The 12,872-nt window shown below is 33.0% G+C and overlaps 2 protein-coding genes across 2 annotated transcripts; both read right to left on the bottom strand.

The window, feature by feature from the left end:
• Positions 1-2,350: 2,350 nt before the first annotated feature.
• On the bottom strand, positions 2,351-8,106 carry LOC114185663 (ankyrin repeat and zinc finger domain-containing protein 1). The gene is made up of 7 exons (XM_028073527.1): positions 7,743-8,106; positions 6,800-7,215; positions 5,695-5,809; positions 4,145-4,819; positions 3,942-4,019; positions 3,294-3,407; positions 2,351-3,104 (listed from the first exon to the last, which is right to left on the bottom strand). Exons 1-7 carry the CDS (start codon positions 8,061-8,063, stop codon positions 2,841-2,843), a joined length of 1,983 nt encoding a protein of 660 aa, XP_027929328.1. The 5' UTR covers positions 8,064-8,106; the 3' UTR covers positions 2,351-2,840.
• A 3,017-nt stretch (positions 8,107-11,123) lies between these two features.
• Positions 11,124-12,709, bottom strand: LOC114185520 (fasciclin-like arabinogalactan protein 10). Its single transcript, XM_028073279.1, has one exon. It carries the CDS (start codon positions 12,692-12,694, stop codon positions 11,330-11,332), a length of 1,365 nt encoding a protein of 454 aa, XP_027929080.1. The 5' UTR covers positions 12,695-12,709; the 3' UTR covers positions 11,124-11,329.
• Positions 12,710-12,872: the final 163 nt, after the last annotated feature.

The following is a 12,872-nucleotide window of genomic DNA, read 5'->3' as shown; positions in this document are numbered from 1 at the left end:
GTATGAGTCTAAATCTCATATTGAGTAAGAATGAGAAAGTTGAGATAAAGTCAATTTTGTAAGGTTGAGTTAAATCGAGTATTTATCACTGGACCAAAAACTATAACTATTAGTCAAGACACAACTCTTTTTACTTCAGAGCGTAATAGTCCAAACGCGTAATAGTCCAAACACTACGGTTTCATTATAATTTGACCTACTTAACTTTCACCATGAGACAATTGATATTAACTACAAAATTATGTATAGTAACAAGGATGTTCGTTTATCATGAAATTATATGCATGGCAATATTTAAAGTGAACACAAAGATCTCAAATCAAGAAAAAAAATTGTAAGGGTATCATATGATATTAAAGTTTGTGATTCTTGTCTTCAATTGAGCATCATCACCTTAGAATTGTCCATGAAAGAATTATTCAAACATGTTAATTTGGTGACATAGATTTTATGAACTGACATTATTTCTTACAACTTGCAGCAACCACTCAATAGCAAGAAGATATTGACAACAGTGGAGGATTGTCGACATTCAAAAGTTCCAAGACAGAGATATACTAGGGGATCCAAGTTGAATTTGAAGTTTTCATTGTTTATGTTTTGTGAGATTTGGAATTAGACCAAATTTCTAAGATTTGAACTTCCACATGTGATAAGTTAGATAAACTGTGATTTGTTTTTTTATTTTATGTTGAACGAATCTTAAGATATGATATGGGTATCTGATGTTAACCTTACAATCTTGTTTTATAACGAACTATCGTTAAAATAAAATAAAAAAATTGAGTTTATAAATTATTACAAAAGTCAAAATAATTTATATCTAACTCGACTCAAAATCTACTAAGATGGAATTAAGTCACTTTGACACCCATTACAGTCGCATTTATAAATTACACTGATATTGAAATGAATTAAAATTAATTAAGACTTTATAGTTAGTTTCAATTTTTCAGAAAATACTGTGTAAACCAGATCTTTACAACAGCATATTTGTGTATATATGGTGTTGAAATATGTACATGAATCAGACGTAAGACACAATTAGTTAATGAGTTAATTAATTTCATTCAAAGTATTACCTGCCTAATGATAAAAGAAAATGAAGCATAAGAACGAAGAACTGGTCAAAGAGATTCACTATTCAGATATATGTTAATGTTTTTGTGCAGAGTAAAATATGAAAGTAACAGCAGATAGTTTTTGCATGATGCCACAAAATTATGAACCAATTGTTTTTTGTTAACTCGAACATATGTTTGTATGAAAAATGGATGATTGGATTGATAATTTTATTACTATATTTTTTTTTATGAAAGAATTTGAAATTATTCATGATAAAATATATTATTTGAATGCAAAATTAAGAATACAAATTTAAAAATGTATGAAAGTAATTTAATTACTTAAATTTCAATCATTCTAAATTTCGCGAAGAAATTAAGAATTATAAATCTTTCATATTGTCTTTTCTCTCGATACTTACAAAGTCATTAATTAAATTGAGTTATTTTATGGAGAATGTTGGTAGCGTTATTTTTCACTCAAAATTAATTAAGTTTTTTTCTATTATCATATGTAAAGTTTTTTTTTTCAATGTCTTCATGTTTTTTTATCCGCGTCATCAATGTTATTTTTTTCTCTAAAATTGTTTAAGATTTTGTTTTATCAATGTCTTCATCTCAATTTTGTTTAGTTAACATTAAATCTAAAAGTAAATAAAAAATTCTCTACGAATTAAAAATAACTTATCAGCCACTAAATATAATAAGTATTATCAATATCTACTAAAAATAACAAATATTAGTGAACTTAATCCAAACAATGTTTTTCAATATTGAATGAAAAACATTATAAAAAATATTTTTGAATTTGTAAGTATTATTTAATGTCAAAACATTCATAATTTGGTTGTAATTGAAATGTTTATTTAAATAAGAAAAATAAAAATCAATAAATTTAACTTATTTAGGAAAGATGTAAAATAATCTTAGGTCGAAAACAATTTTTTTCGTTTTAATAATCATTACAATAATAGATTTTTTATTTCTTATTATCATAACAAAATATAAGTATTCATACAAAGACACTAAAGTTTTCACTAGTCAATATAAAGCATTTAAAAAATTAATTCATATATTTTGAATTTCTTAAAAAACATATTTAAATCAAAATTAATTTAAATTATATATTTGAAATTTCAAAAAATTACAAAATTCCCTATTTAAATGCAGGCATGTGTTTGCAAGAAGGATATTTAGAGAGTTATTCATCTATTAGAGAATTTGAAATATTACGTGACAAATAATACTTATTACCTTTGGAATAATACTATACCAAATAATCATTTAGATTTAAAACTAGATACATTGCTAGATATAAACCATCAATGGAGAGAGTATGTTATACAGCTCTGGTCCTTAACTAATCTGGTTAATTTAAAAATAGGCAATTCAAGCCTGAGAAAATAGAGTAAAAAAGACTATACTTCCAACAAAAAGCCACATTCGGAAAATGAAAAACAAATAATACATGCCCAATGCCAAATTTTCACTTGGTCCTTTGCTGTGTTCATGCTTGACACAACACAGATTGGGAACGTTCTGAGATGGCTGTTATGACTGTAGCTGAATCAATGTTGCTTAGAAAAAACTTTTTATTCCTTTCAAAATAATCAGCTCATGTTATTTACCATTCAGTCCTTCCACCACGGTTGCTCCACCTTTCTCACTTCTTTTTACCTTTTTGAATCCAAGATAACTTGCAACCGGATCAAGAAAATGGATATTTGGAGCAATCTTGACTTGCAAAAAGGAAATTTTAAATATCTAACCACATTGTCATTGATCATCCAGGATGTCCTTGTGTACATGCATGCATGATGTGCTGCAGTATTTGTAATTATACCGGTGGAAGGGAACTTTGCCAGCAAGAGATGAATTGCAACAGGAACAGTAAATGTCACCGGCTAATCCACTTTTTGGCCCTGACATGCTTGGTGCAGCGGTTGTACTGTTAGCTTGAATTTTGAGGGCAGCCATTCTCCTCTCAGCAGCAGCTGCTCGCTTTTCTCTTTCGGCAGCCTGTGCCATTCTTATTTGGTCCTGTTTTTAAAAACTAAAAATGTTAAACAACCCATTTACAATTAGCAGAAGAGTGGAAATTATTCAGATGGAAGGGTAACATAATCTCACAAATGCGTAGCACAATTTCAACACATCATTAAAGTTACAAAATGACGTGGCCTTTAAAGATTTTCGGCTAGCACGCATCATCAAAATTAAGTATCTAACCTCTTTGGATAATTGCACGCCACTTTTTAGTTGAGATTGTCCCTTTATCGATGTTGAAGCAGTTACTAGCTTCTCCACAGTTTTGGAATCATTCTTTGCCACGGTGGCTTCAACCTGAACACCACGATTCCTCAGAATAATTTTTTTTTACCACAAGAATGATGAATAATGAGTAAAAGAGTGTTTGTGCGCGCTTGTAAATGAGAAATATGGAAAATCAAAGCAGCTTCTGAATAAAAATTCTTCAGAAATAGGTATAAACTGGGACTGAATCCAAAAACAACAGACTAAAGCACAATAATAGAACTGATCATTCCCAGAAAGTTCATTTGTTTGTGCGTACTTGCCAAAGACTCAATCATCACAAGCTAATTGCATTGCGTTTGGTAGTCAATGGTGGAAAGGCAAAATAGGGGAATGTTGATCAAAGGATCAGGTACCATTTTCACTCTAAACAACTATGTCAACACTACCAAAGATGTCTCTAAAATATTTAGGGTAAACATTAATAAAATGAAATTACGATGATTTAAATCTGTATATGTTAGGAGACTATCAATTAAATAACATTTAGTAAACCAAGGTGAAATGCTTTCAGAAACAGGTCTCAAAAAATGAGGTAATCATATAAGATGAGAAGAAACGAACCTGAGCCTTCTTTTCTTTTGCTTTACGCAATTTCTTTAATTCTTTTGCTCTTGCTTTTCTCTTAGCATCTTTTTCAGCCTGTGCTACCATAAAAGGAACTAATGATTAGTTTAATCATAGAGAAAACAAAGTGGACTATACAAAAATGCAATTTTTATTTAAAATCAGTATTCAAAATTTGTTTTGACATATAGCAGAATCACCTGCTTAGCAGCTTGTGATTCTTCCATTTCTTTGGTCAATGCACTGGGCACTTTGGCAGCATGCCAATCCCATTTGTCAAGATTTGATGCCATAAACCTTCTGAAATTATTCCTCACTTCTTTGTCATGTGCCAACATATATGGGGTCCGTCCCCTTTCATCTTTGGAGCAAGGATCGAAGCCCTGTTCCAGGAGTTCCAAAACCTTTACAGAGTCTCCAGATTGGGCTGCTTGATGTAAAGGAGTTGATTTACCACATAGCTCATTCTCACTTTCTCCATTACTCGAAATGGAGGGTTCATCATTTTGTCTACTTGAACAAGCTTCAGCTTTATCTTTGTCATCCAACACAGCCCCATTACCTTGGTTGGAGATTTGACTGCCATTTATTTTAGAAATGTGAACTGATACCAAATCCTCTTGTTTGCTTTGTAAAACTTCCTTCTCATCAGCTTCGTAGGTTACCTGAGTCAACTGACTATATACACGCTTTACTTCCCTGAAAGTAGGCCTCCGAACACTCAAAGCAATGTTTCTAACAGCACACTGCTGATTACCAAAATATGGTCTTTCTCCATCATAAAGCAGTTGACGACTACTTGAAGGAGCATGAATAAATACGCAGTTGGAGGCATCAAAATAGGGTTTCCAAGCAGTAAACAGTTCATGCACTTCCTAAAATAGTGACATGCCAATAATCAGTGCATATTTAAAAATCGGAGGTGCATACAAACAAAGAAAGCAATAAGTATGAAAGGTTCTGTATCCCCGCGCATGTTTGAAAATGAATAACTGTAAGTAAAATTGGAAGAGAAGTCATGGCAACAGTCAATTTGTAAAATTCATGACCAATTATAAGGATACATTTTTTATTTAATAAAATGTTAACTATTCTTCTTTCCTACTTTCACAAATAATTAAAAAAGAAATGTATACTCAATTTTGTTTCATTTCTTACTTCCAAAGATTCATACAGAAAATTATAAAAACAATATTTTGTAGCTTTCACTGTTTTCTTTAGAAAAGTGCAAGCAAGGTTACATAATTTTGTAATTATCTTTGAAGGCATAAAATGTTTTCTCAAACCAAATAGACCTTAAGTAATCACACAGATGATATCAGAGGTTTTAAAATTTTTTACAAACCAAGACTAGTAGCCGTTACCATAGTTATACATAACTGAGAGAAAGCAACCTGTGCTTTAGTAGGATATATTTTAATATAAATATGGGGCATTTGGTAAAGGGGAAACTTTTAGGTTTTGAGGGATCTGAAATTGGAGAGTATGCTTCCCATGTTTGGTTTACTTATTAAGAAATAACATTCTCAAAAAAACTTCCAAGTAATTATAATTTTAAAATTCCCACTTCTCACACTTTGAAATGAATTAGTATAAACAGCATCATTTATTAACCTGCATATGACTAACTCCAATTCCAAAAATATATATAGGATGCTAGTCAGTTGATTTCAGAACACAAAAATGCAGCAATTACTAGCATGCAAATAAAAAATTAGCAAGAAAAACAATATAGCTAATATTTGAACACCTTCTTTAATGCAAGTTCATTATAACGACGAAGTGAGGCCCCAGCAGAATGTATAGACCTGCCAGAAGCATCTTTAGATGATTGTTTTTTTCCTGCCTTGGCCCGTACAACATATCTGTATAAGAATGATAACAGCATATGAATAAAAATAAAATTAAAAAATTGAACTACAACTTTTAGCAAATAGAACTAGCAATCATAAAATGGGTAAGAAATAGTGAATGCGTATTTGGTCAATAATTGAGAAGTACATTGCATGCTTTCCTGCCTTAGGAAATAAAGAAAAAAAAAAAAACAGCTGAAAATGTGAATCAAATAGTATAACATTTCATACGTTCCTACCAAAAGTTAAACAGAACACAGGAAGAACATACATTTCCTCTCAGATAGAACATATTGCACCTAGTCACTTGTTTATCCGTTCCTAATAATAATAGATAGCTAAGACAAGAATAACTGAATGTTATGCATCATGAATTTTAAACTAATTCTTATTCTAGAAGCAAATTAAAAAGTCATCCGCACAAATCCGTAATTGAGCTTTAAATACGTGTAATACTCCCACTCATAAACGAATGACTTACAATGAAAAATAATAGTACAAAAGTGTTGGAGTCTGCCTATACACATGCGATGGTGTCTAGAATAAGCTAGAAGGGTTCAGCTGCAGTGTCAACAGTAGCTAATCTATACCATATATTCTAATGCAGAGAATGTTGCACATACATATAGAATAGGCTTGCAACATTACATGTCAGGAAAGAAGCATCGAGGTCTGATAGTTAATGCTCGTGCTTGACTCATCCAGTTAAAAAAAATCAATTGTGGGTGAACAAGAGCATAGTTGACCGCATGCCCTAACACAATACTTCCACCAGACAAGACACCCAACAGGAGAATAATTGACAAAGATAAATACTTCATTGATATTCTAATATCAGTCTTTGTACACGGTTTAGTGGTGTATGCATTATGCATATATTGCTATTCTCACTCCACACAGTCTGCCTAAATGAAATTTCGATCATATTCATCTTTTGCCAAATAATTTTAAGAAATAGTATAACAAATTTCTGTTGTTAGGTAGCAAGAATCATATTCTGACCTGTGAAATGTCTTGTGAGCCACAACAACATCACCGTCAAAGACACAACCTGCAAAGTGCCCACCAGATGCAAGCAGAACAATCCTCAATTGGGTATTGTTTCTGGGCTCAGCAGTCAGAGATTTCAACTTCTGAACAACTTCATTCTCTGCCTTTTCATCATCATACAATACATTTTCAGTCACATTCATAATCAAGCTCTTCCAGACGGAAACTCTCTGCCCTGTCTGAAGAAGGAAGAAGAGTTTCTGTTTAAAATTTTCACTCGACTTGTCATGCAGTACAATTTCACTTTCTGAATCATCACTTTCTGATCCCGATATACTTGACATATCATAGTCTTTGACAAATTCAGATGTCAGCACCTCAAAATCTTCTTCCTTCACAATATTCTTTCCCGCAATTGTCAGCTTCACCTATAATCAATACATCCCCGTGATCATTAACAAGAACCACTAGAATCCACACTCACATCACCAAACCACAACGCACATGGTTAATTTGTAAACATTTTAACTTACACAAGAGCATACCAAGCTTCCAAAAAATAAACTCTAGCTCTTCAAAGCAAATTAACCATTCTAAACTTGACATAATATCAACGAAAATGGGACCACTCTGAATTTGTTTTTAAATAATGATAAAACCAAAAAAACAAATTGCGATTTCAATTTTTTTAAAGTGTCTAATTTTCACGCATTATCACTAAAAAGGTTTTTTACATTCTCAACTAACTAGAAATCAACAAATAACAATTTTTAGTAGTTCCAATAATCCTCAACAAATTCATCACACACAAGCTATTTAGTTTACAATATCTCGCACTAGAATGAAATCCTTTTTTTTCAATGCAACAATAGAAATTCTAAATTTTACACAAAAAAAAACACACACACACACACACACACTGAAAAGGGACTATTCTGGATTGGTCGAGTCTTACGTTGAACCGATGAATGTCGGATTTGAAATGGGCACGCTGGTCTTGGAGGGAATCAAATTGAGTTCTGCAGGTATTGCAGGTCAACCTAGGCGCAGCAACGACAGCGTTTTGAGAGTCATCAAAAATAACGACGTCGTTTGTGGAGGATTCAAGGGTTTGGGTTTGGCCTACGGGGTGGTGATCGGAAACGGAAGAGTGTGGAGAAGGGAGAAGGCGAGCAGAGTCGAAGAAATTCGACGGAACATCGAAGATGGAACGGTGTCGTTTATCCTGAGACGACGTCGTCGCGGTGGCCTTTGCTGCAGCAAGATGAGTAGCCATAGTTGCCAGCGATAGCAAAAGCCTCCCAGATGAAACTCATAAAATAAATACTCAAAAACCCAAATTTTAAATATATATATACACGATAACTGATATATGATAGTTATTCATGATAGATATCATCTTTTATTTTTAAAAAAATGTTGAATATTCGTTTAAATTTATTTGCTGTATTTATGTTTAGTAAGAAATATTACTTTTCATTTAATTTTATTTTAACTTCTTTTAATGATTTCTTTTTGTTTTCTCAAATAAACAGCTTTTATTTTTTAAAAGAATAGCCAATTTCATTCTTCAAGTGTTTCATCAATTTAATCTGGTATTTATCAGGAAAAGAAAGGGAACAAAATTAAAATAACAAATGCTAAGAACAAATATAAAGTTGCGAAAATTTATACTTGTTTTTATTTCATTATATTCGTATGATGAAGTATTTAGTATGATAAAATGTTGAGGGTAGATTAGTGATAAAGTATGAATATTTTATTAATTACTTTTAATTATTATTTTTTAAATTGTTTGTTTTTAAAATACTATCATTGTTTATGAATAAAAAATAATAATATCATCAACTTATGTATAATAAAAATACAAAATTAAAGTATAACATTTCTAAATATTTGATTCATTGATAAGTAATGATTAAATTTTTAGTTAACTTTTGAGGAAACATTTTGTTGAATTCAAATATAAAATTTATAAAACAATATACTATTTAAAATTATCTAATAAAAAAATTAAACCAAAATATAAATTTTATTAAATAATATATCATTTTACATTATCTAATAAAAAACAAAAAACAAAATTTAAGTTTTTATTATTATTTTAAAATATCCAATAAAAGTAATATATTATTTTTAAGTTGATCAAGTATTTTTATTTTTTAAAATAAATCTTATATTAAATTTAAATTTATGTACATTTTTAGATAATAGCCAAGGATTATTATATTCTATTATCATTTTGTTAAGATTAATGAAATTTAATTTTCTTTAATAATATAATTATTTATTAATATTTTATAAGTAACGATATATGGACAACAAATTTAATCGTGAAAAATATAAAAGTTATAATGACATGATCTTATAACTAAGGTCAATAAGAAAATTTATAATGAACTTAGTCACATTAATTTCTGCTATGTCGAAGACTTATACTGACGAGACCAAAGTTAATATGAAATGTACTCAACTAGAAGCTAGTCTTAGCAAGACCAAGGTTGGTATCGACCATGGCTCGACAGAAATTGACCTTGATAAGATCAAGGTCTATATTGAGGTTGGTCCTGGCAAGACCGAGGTTAATATCGGCTATGACTTGGTTAAAGGTTGACCTTGGTAAAACTAGCCTTGGCAAGACCAAGGTCATTATCAACTTTGTCTCAGCCATAGGTTGATATTGACAAATAGCTATGTCAATATTAATCCTGACTTGGTCAAAGGTTGATCCTTACAAGTACTAAGTTTAAAATCGACCTCAACTCAACTGGAAGCTAATATTAGAAAAGTCAAGTTCAATTACTACACCATTGAACACCCAACTCGACTAAAACTAAGATCAAGTTTAAATTCACTACTTGAAATAGGGAAATTATATTACGAAAAGCAAAATAAAATAATGAAGATGGGTTGAGTCGACTTTGTACTATCACGATAAGAATAAGATTTTTTATCACTCTGGTCTTTGTGTCTTACTTGACTCAATGTCTTGGGATTGTGATTAGTCATGTTAACATGTAGTATGGAAATGTTCAACTAAGTTTGATATGCATATGATGTTTAAACATCGAGTTAGGGTCACTCAAGCTATAAATCTTTTTTAGCCAAATTAAGAAATATACTTAATGATTATTATTTTGACGTATTGTTCCTGAACACCTTTATATTGAGTAAGGAACATTTAAAAAAAACAGTCATGGATTGATGAAATGATGATTTAAGAGTTTCTCTCTGATTTACACGATGTTTGAAAACTTGATAAAAGTCTAAATACAATTTTTAAGTCTTCGTTTAACTATCTCATACGTTAAAGACTAAGCGATTGTGATAACATTACTAAAGAACAATTTAATATCAACATTAACATTTACATTAATAGATAAAGTTGATTTTAAAAGGATTAATGGTAACAGATAAAGTAAAACAAATATTCTATAATCTTAAATATATTTAATAAAATATAAGACAATTATAACTTTTTAAAAAATAATTTAAAATTATGTTTTCAAGATTTTATATCTTTTCTTATTTTAATATATTCATATATTCATAAAAGATATTGAAGTTTTTACCGAACTTGCAATCCTATTTACCATAAATAGAAGGGTAGTTAAAAGTCATGAACACTTGAATTTTCTAATTTAAAAGAACACCAACTTCAAACCGAAATATACTTTAAACCAAACATTCATAGCCAATCATTGTAAATTGTTTGTTCTTTGATTTTTAAAAATATATTAACTAGAGTTATAATTAATAGGGTGAAAGATGTCGACGAAAAATAGTATACATCGATACATATTTTGAGTGTATTAATTATTTTCCTAAAATAAAAGAATCTATTTAAAAAAATATTTTTAAAATACTGGAAAGTGAATAATTTCAATATTTGTCGTGCCTCAGAAATTTCTTACAAATACCCAAAGGCCAGAATGAAACTCTCAATGTCCATTGATGATTCTCTAAGTGCAGTCAAAGTACATTCCTTCCAAAAAGCCAAAGACAGAAAAAAGCATATATCCATCAAGGCGTTGAATGAGCGCGTTAAATAAACGCAAACGCCCAGCGCGTCACCTAAATCCTTAAACCATTTAATTTAGCAGTAAAAAAATGTTGTCGGAATTGAAAAACAATTCGCCGCACAGTCCTCAGAACTAGATCTGAGTTCTATTTTTTTTTTCGTAAAAATAAATATTAAAATGAGATGGTTCTCACCAAAAGAAACACGTAGGACCCACTCACACTCCTCCACGTGGCCTCCCTCGTATGCACCACTAATCAAATGCCAGAGGATAACCCATTTCACATAACACTAAATAGAAAGTGCCACACCAGATACAACCACCACAATGTTCATAAATAACTCAAAAATTAAATTAAATAAAGAAGCTAAAATAAAATACAGCACTACCACGTCGTACATCACCACATGCCTAATTTAATTTATAAGAAAAAAATAAATAAACCAAACTCCCCCGTCCAATCATAATCCGGGAAAAAAAAGGCAAAAACTCAAACACTTACAAAACAAAACTATTAAAATTACATAAAAGTAGTGAAAATCAACAAAGCCGACAAAGCAGTCACTGTAACAGTGAGAACCGCAGAAGCTTTCACGTGAACACCGTCACTCTTGCCGCTGGAGGTGCTCCGCTCAGCCGCAGCTGACGGCGCGTCCGCTGGTGCGCCAGCTGGAGTCTCTCCCGCAGGAGCCGGAGGAGACGCTGGAAGTGGAGAAGGCGCTTCTGCTGGAGTTGGCGCCGGAGATGGAGAAGGCGAGCTAGCTGGTTCCGGCGCCGGAGCGGGCGACGGCGATGTAGCGAAAAGCTCCGGCGGAAGGAGAAGGTTGTCGACGGAGTAAATTGTGAGCGGAGTGGAATCTAGAACAGTGTCGGCGATTCTGGAGTTGTCGACGCCGGTGTGGATCGTTAGAGAGTCGCCGGCGTTGGAAACGGTGAAGTCGAATTTTCCGGCGCCGTTGGAGGCTAAAGTATTGATAGCATCTTTGGTGGTTTTGAGAGATCCAACCGGAAGGTATTTGGCGGTGGCGTGGTACTGTAAGAGCGAGACTATTTCAGCGTTGGTGAGCTTGCTCAAATCAGGTACACCACGCGCCTTGAACGCTTCATCATTAGGTGCGAAAATAGTCAAACCTTTATCCGCCGTTGACTGAAATGTTTTAACCAGTCCGTTAGTGGAGATGAGTGAGGCGAACGTTTTGCATCCGGCTTTCTCGATGAGAGCCGTAATGTTTAGGTCGGCTGACGGCGGAGGAGCCGCGAGTATCCCCGGCGCGATAATAGGCGCGCTGATTTCGATGACGGAGATGTTGTAGGGGATTTGTTTGACCGATTTGGTGTAGCTCGAGTCAAGCTTGGATCCTGAAGCCGCGGAGCCGAAGCCGACTTTGCCACCCTTAAGATCGGTGATGTTGACCGATCCGACGTTGCCGCTGGCAGTGCCAGTGGTTTGGTAGAGCGTGGTGGAGAGCGTCGTGCCGTTGGTGATTTGGTGGAGTTTGGTGTTGTCGAAGTAGTCGAGGAGGATGTGGAGGCTTAGGACGTTTTTGACGACTGAGAGGGGGTGCTTGTCGGCGACGGCGGAGAATGCAGCGTTGTTGAGGACGAGCACGGTGATGGTCTGGCGCGTGTTGATTTCGTCTGCTAATCTGGTTTGGGTGAGGAAGTTGTTGAAGTCGCTGTACTGCGGGTCGGCGGCGAGAATGTCGGTGATGTTGTGGGCGGAGACGACGGCGAGGAGTGAGAGGAGGAGGAGCAGGGGGAGGTGAGAGTGAGCAGCCATAATTGAGAGAGAAGATAGCGTGGGAGTGTGGAAGTGAGAGTGAGAGTGGGAAGAGGAGTTAAAAGATGGCACGGGCACTGATAGTGGTTTGGTTAGGTTAACCATGGTTAAGGATTTAAGGACAAAATTTCTAAAAGTAAATAAAAGAAAAAAGACAAATATGTAATTGGCTTTTAGTTATTTTTCAAATAAAAATACTGACTTTAATCTAGTATATAGAAATAGGGAAAATAATATATATGAATGACGTATATAAACACTTTAAAATTATATATTTTACTTG

Source organism: Vigna unguiculata, chromosome 5 (genome assembly GCF_004118075.2).
Source record: "Vigna unguiculata cultivar IT97K-499-35 chromosome 5, ASM411807v1, whole genome shotgun sequence".
NCBI lineage: Eukaryota > Viridiplantae > Streptophyta > Magnoliopsida > Fabales > Fabaceae > Vigna > Vigna unguiculata.
Note: the sequence above shows the minus strand (reverse complement) of the source record. Positions and strands in the feature narration are given on the sequence as shown.

What these genes read in the sequence shown, in the direction of transcription:
- LOC114185663 (XM_028073527.1), bottom strand. Translation starts at nt 8,063, where the DNA reads ATGGCTACTCATCTTGCTGCAGCAAAGGCCACCGCGACGACGTCGTCT. An exon ending in CCGACATTCATCGGTTCAAC is followed by an intron (nt 7,216 to 7,742) that starts GTAAGACTCGAC and finishes TATTGATTATAG; the next exon opens with GTGAAGCTGACAATTGCGGG. An exon ending in AATCACAAGCTGCTAAGCAG is followed by an intron (nt 4,020 to 4,144) that starts GTGATTCTGCTA and finishes ATGGTAGCACAG; the next exon opens with GCTGAAAAAGATGCTAAGAG.
- LOC114185520 (XM_028073279.1), bottom strand. Translation starts at nt 12,694, where the DNA reads ATGGTTAACCTAACCAAACCACTATCAGTGCCCGTGCCATCTTTTAAC.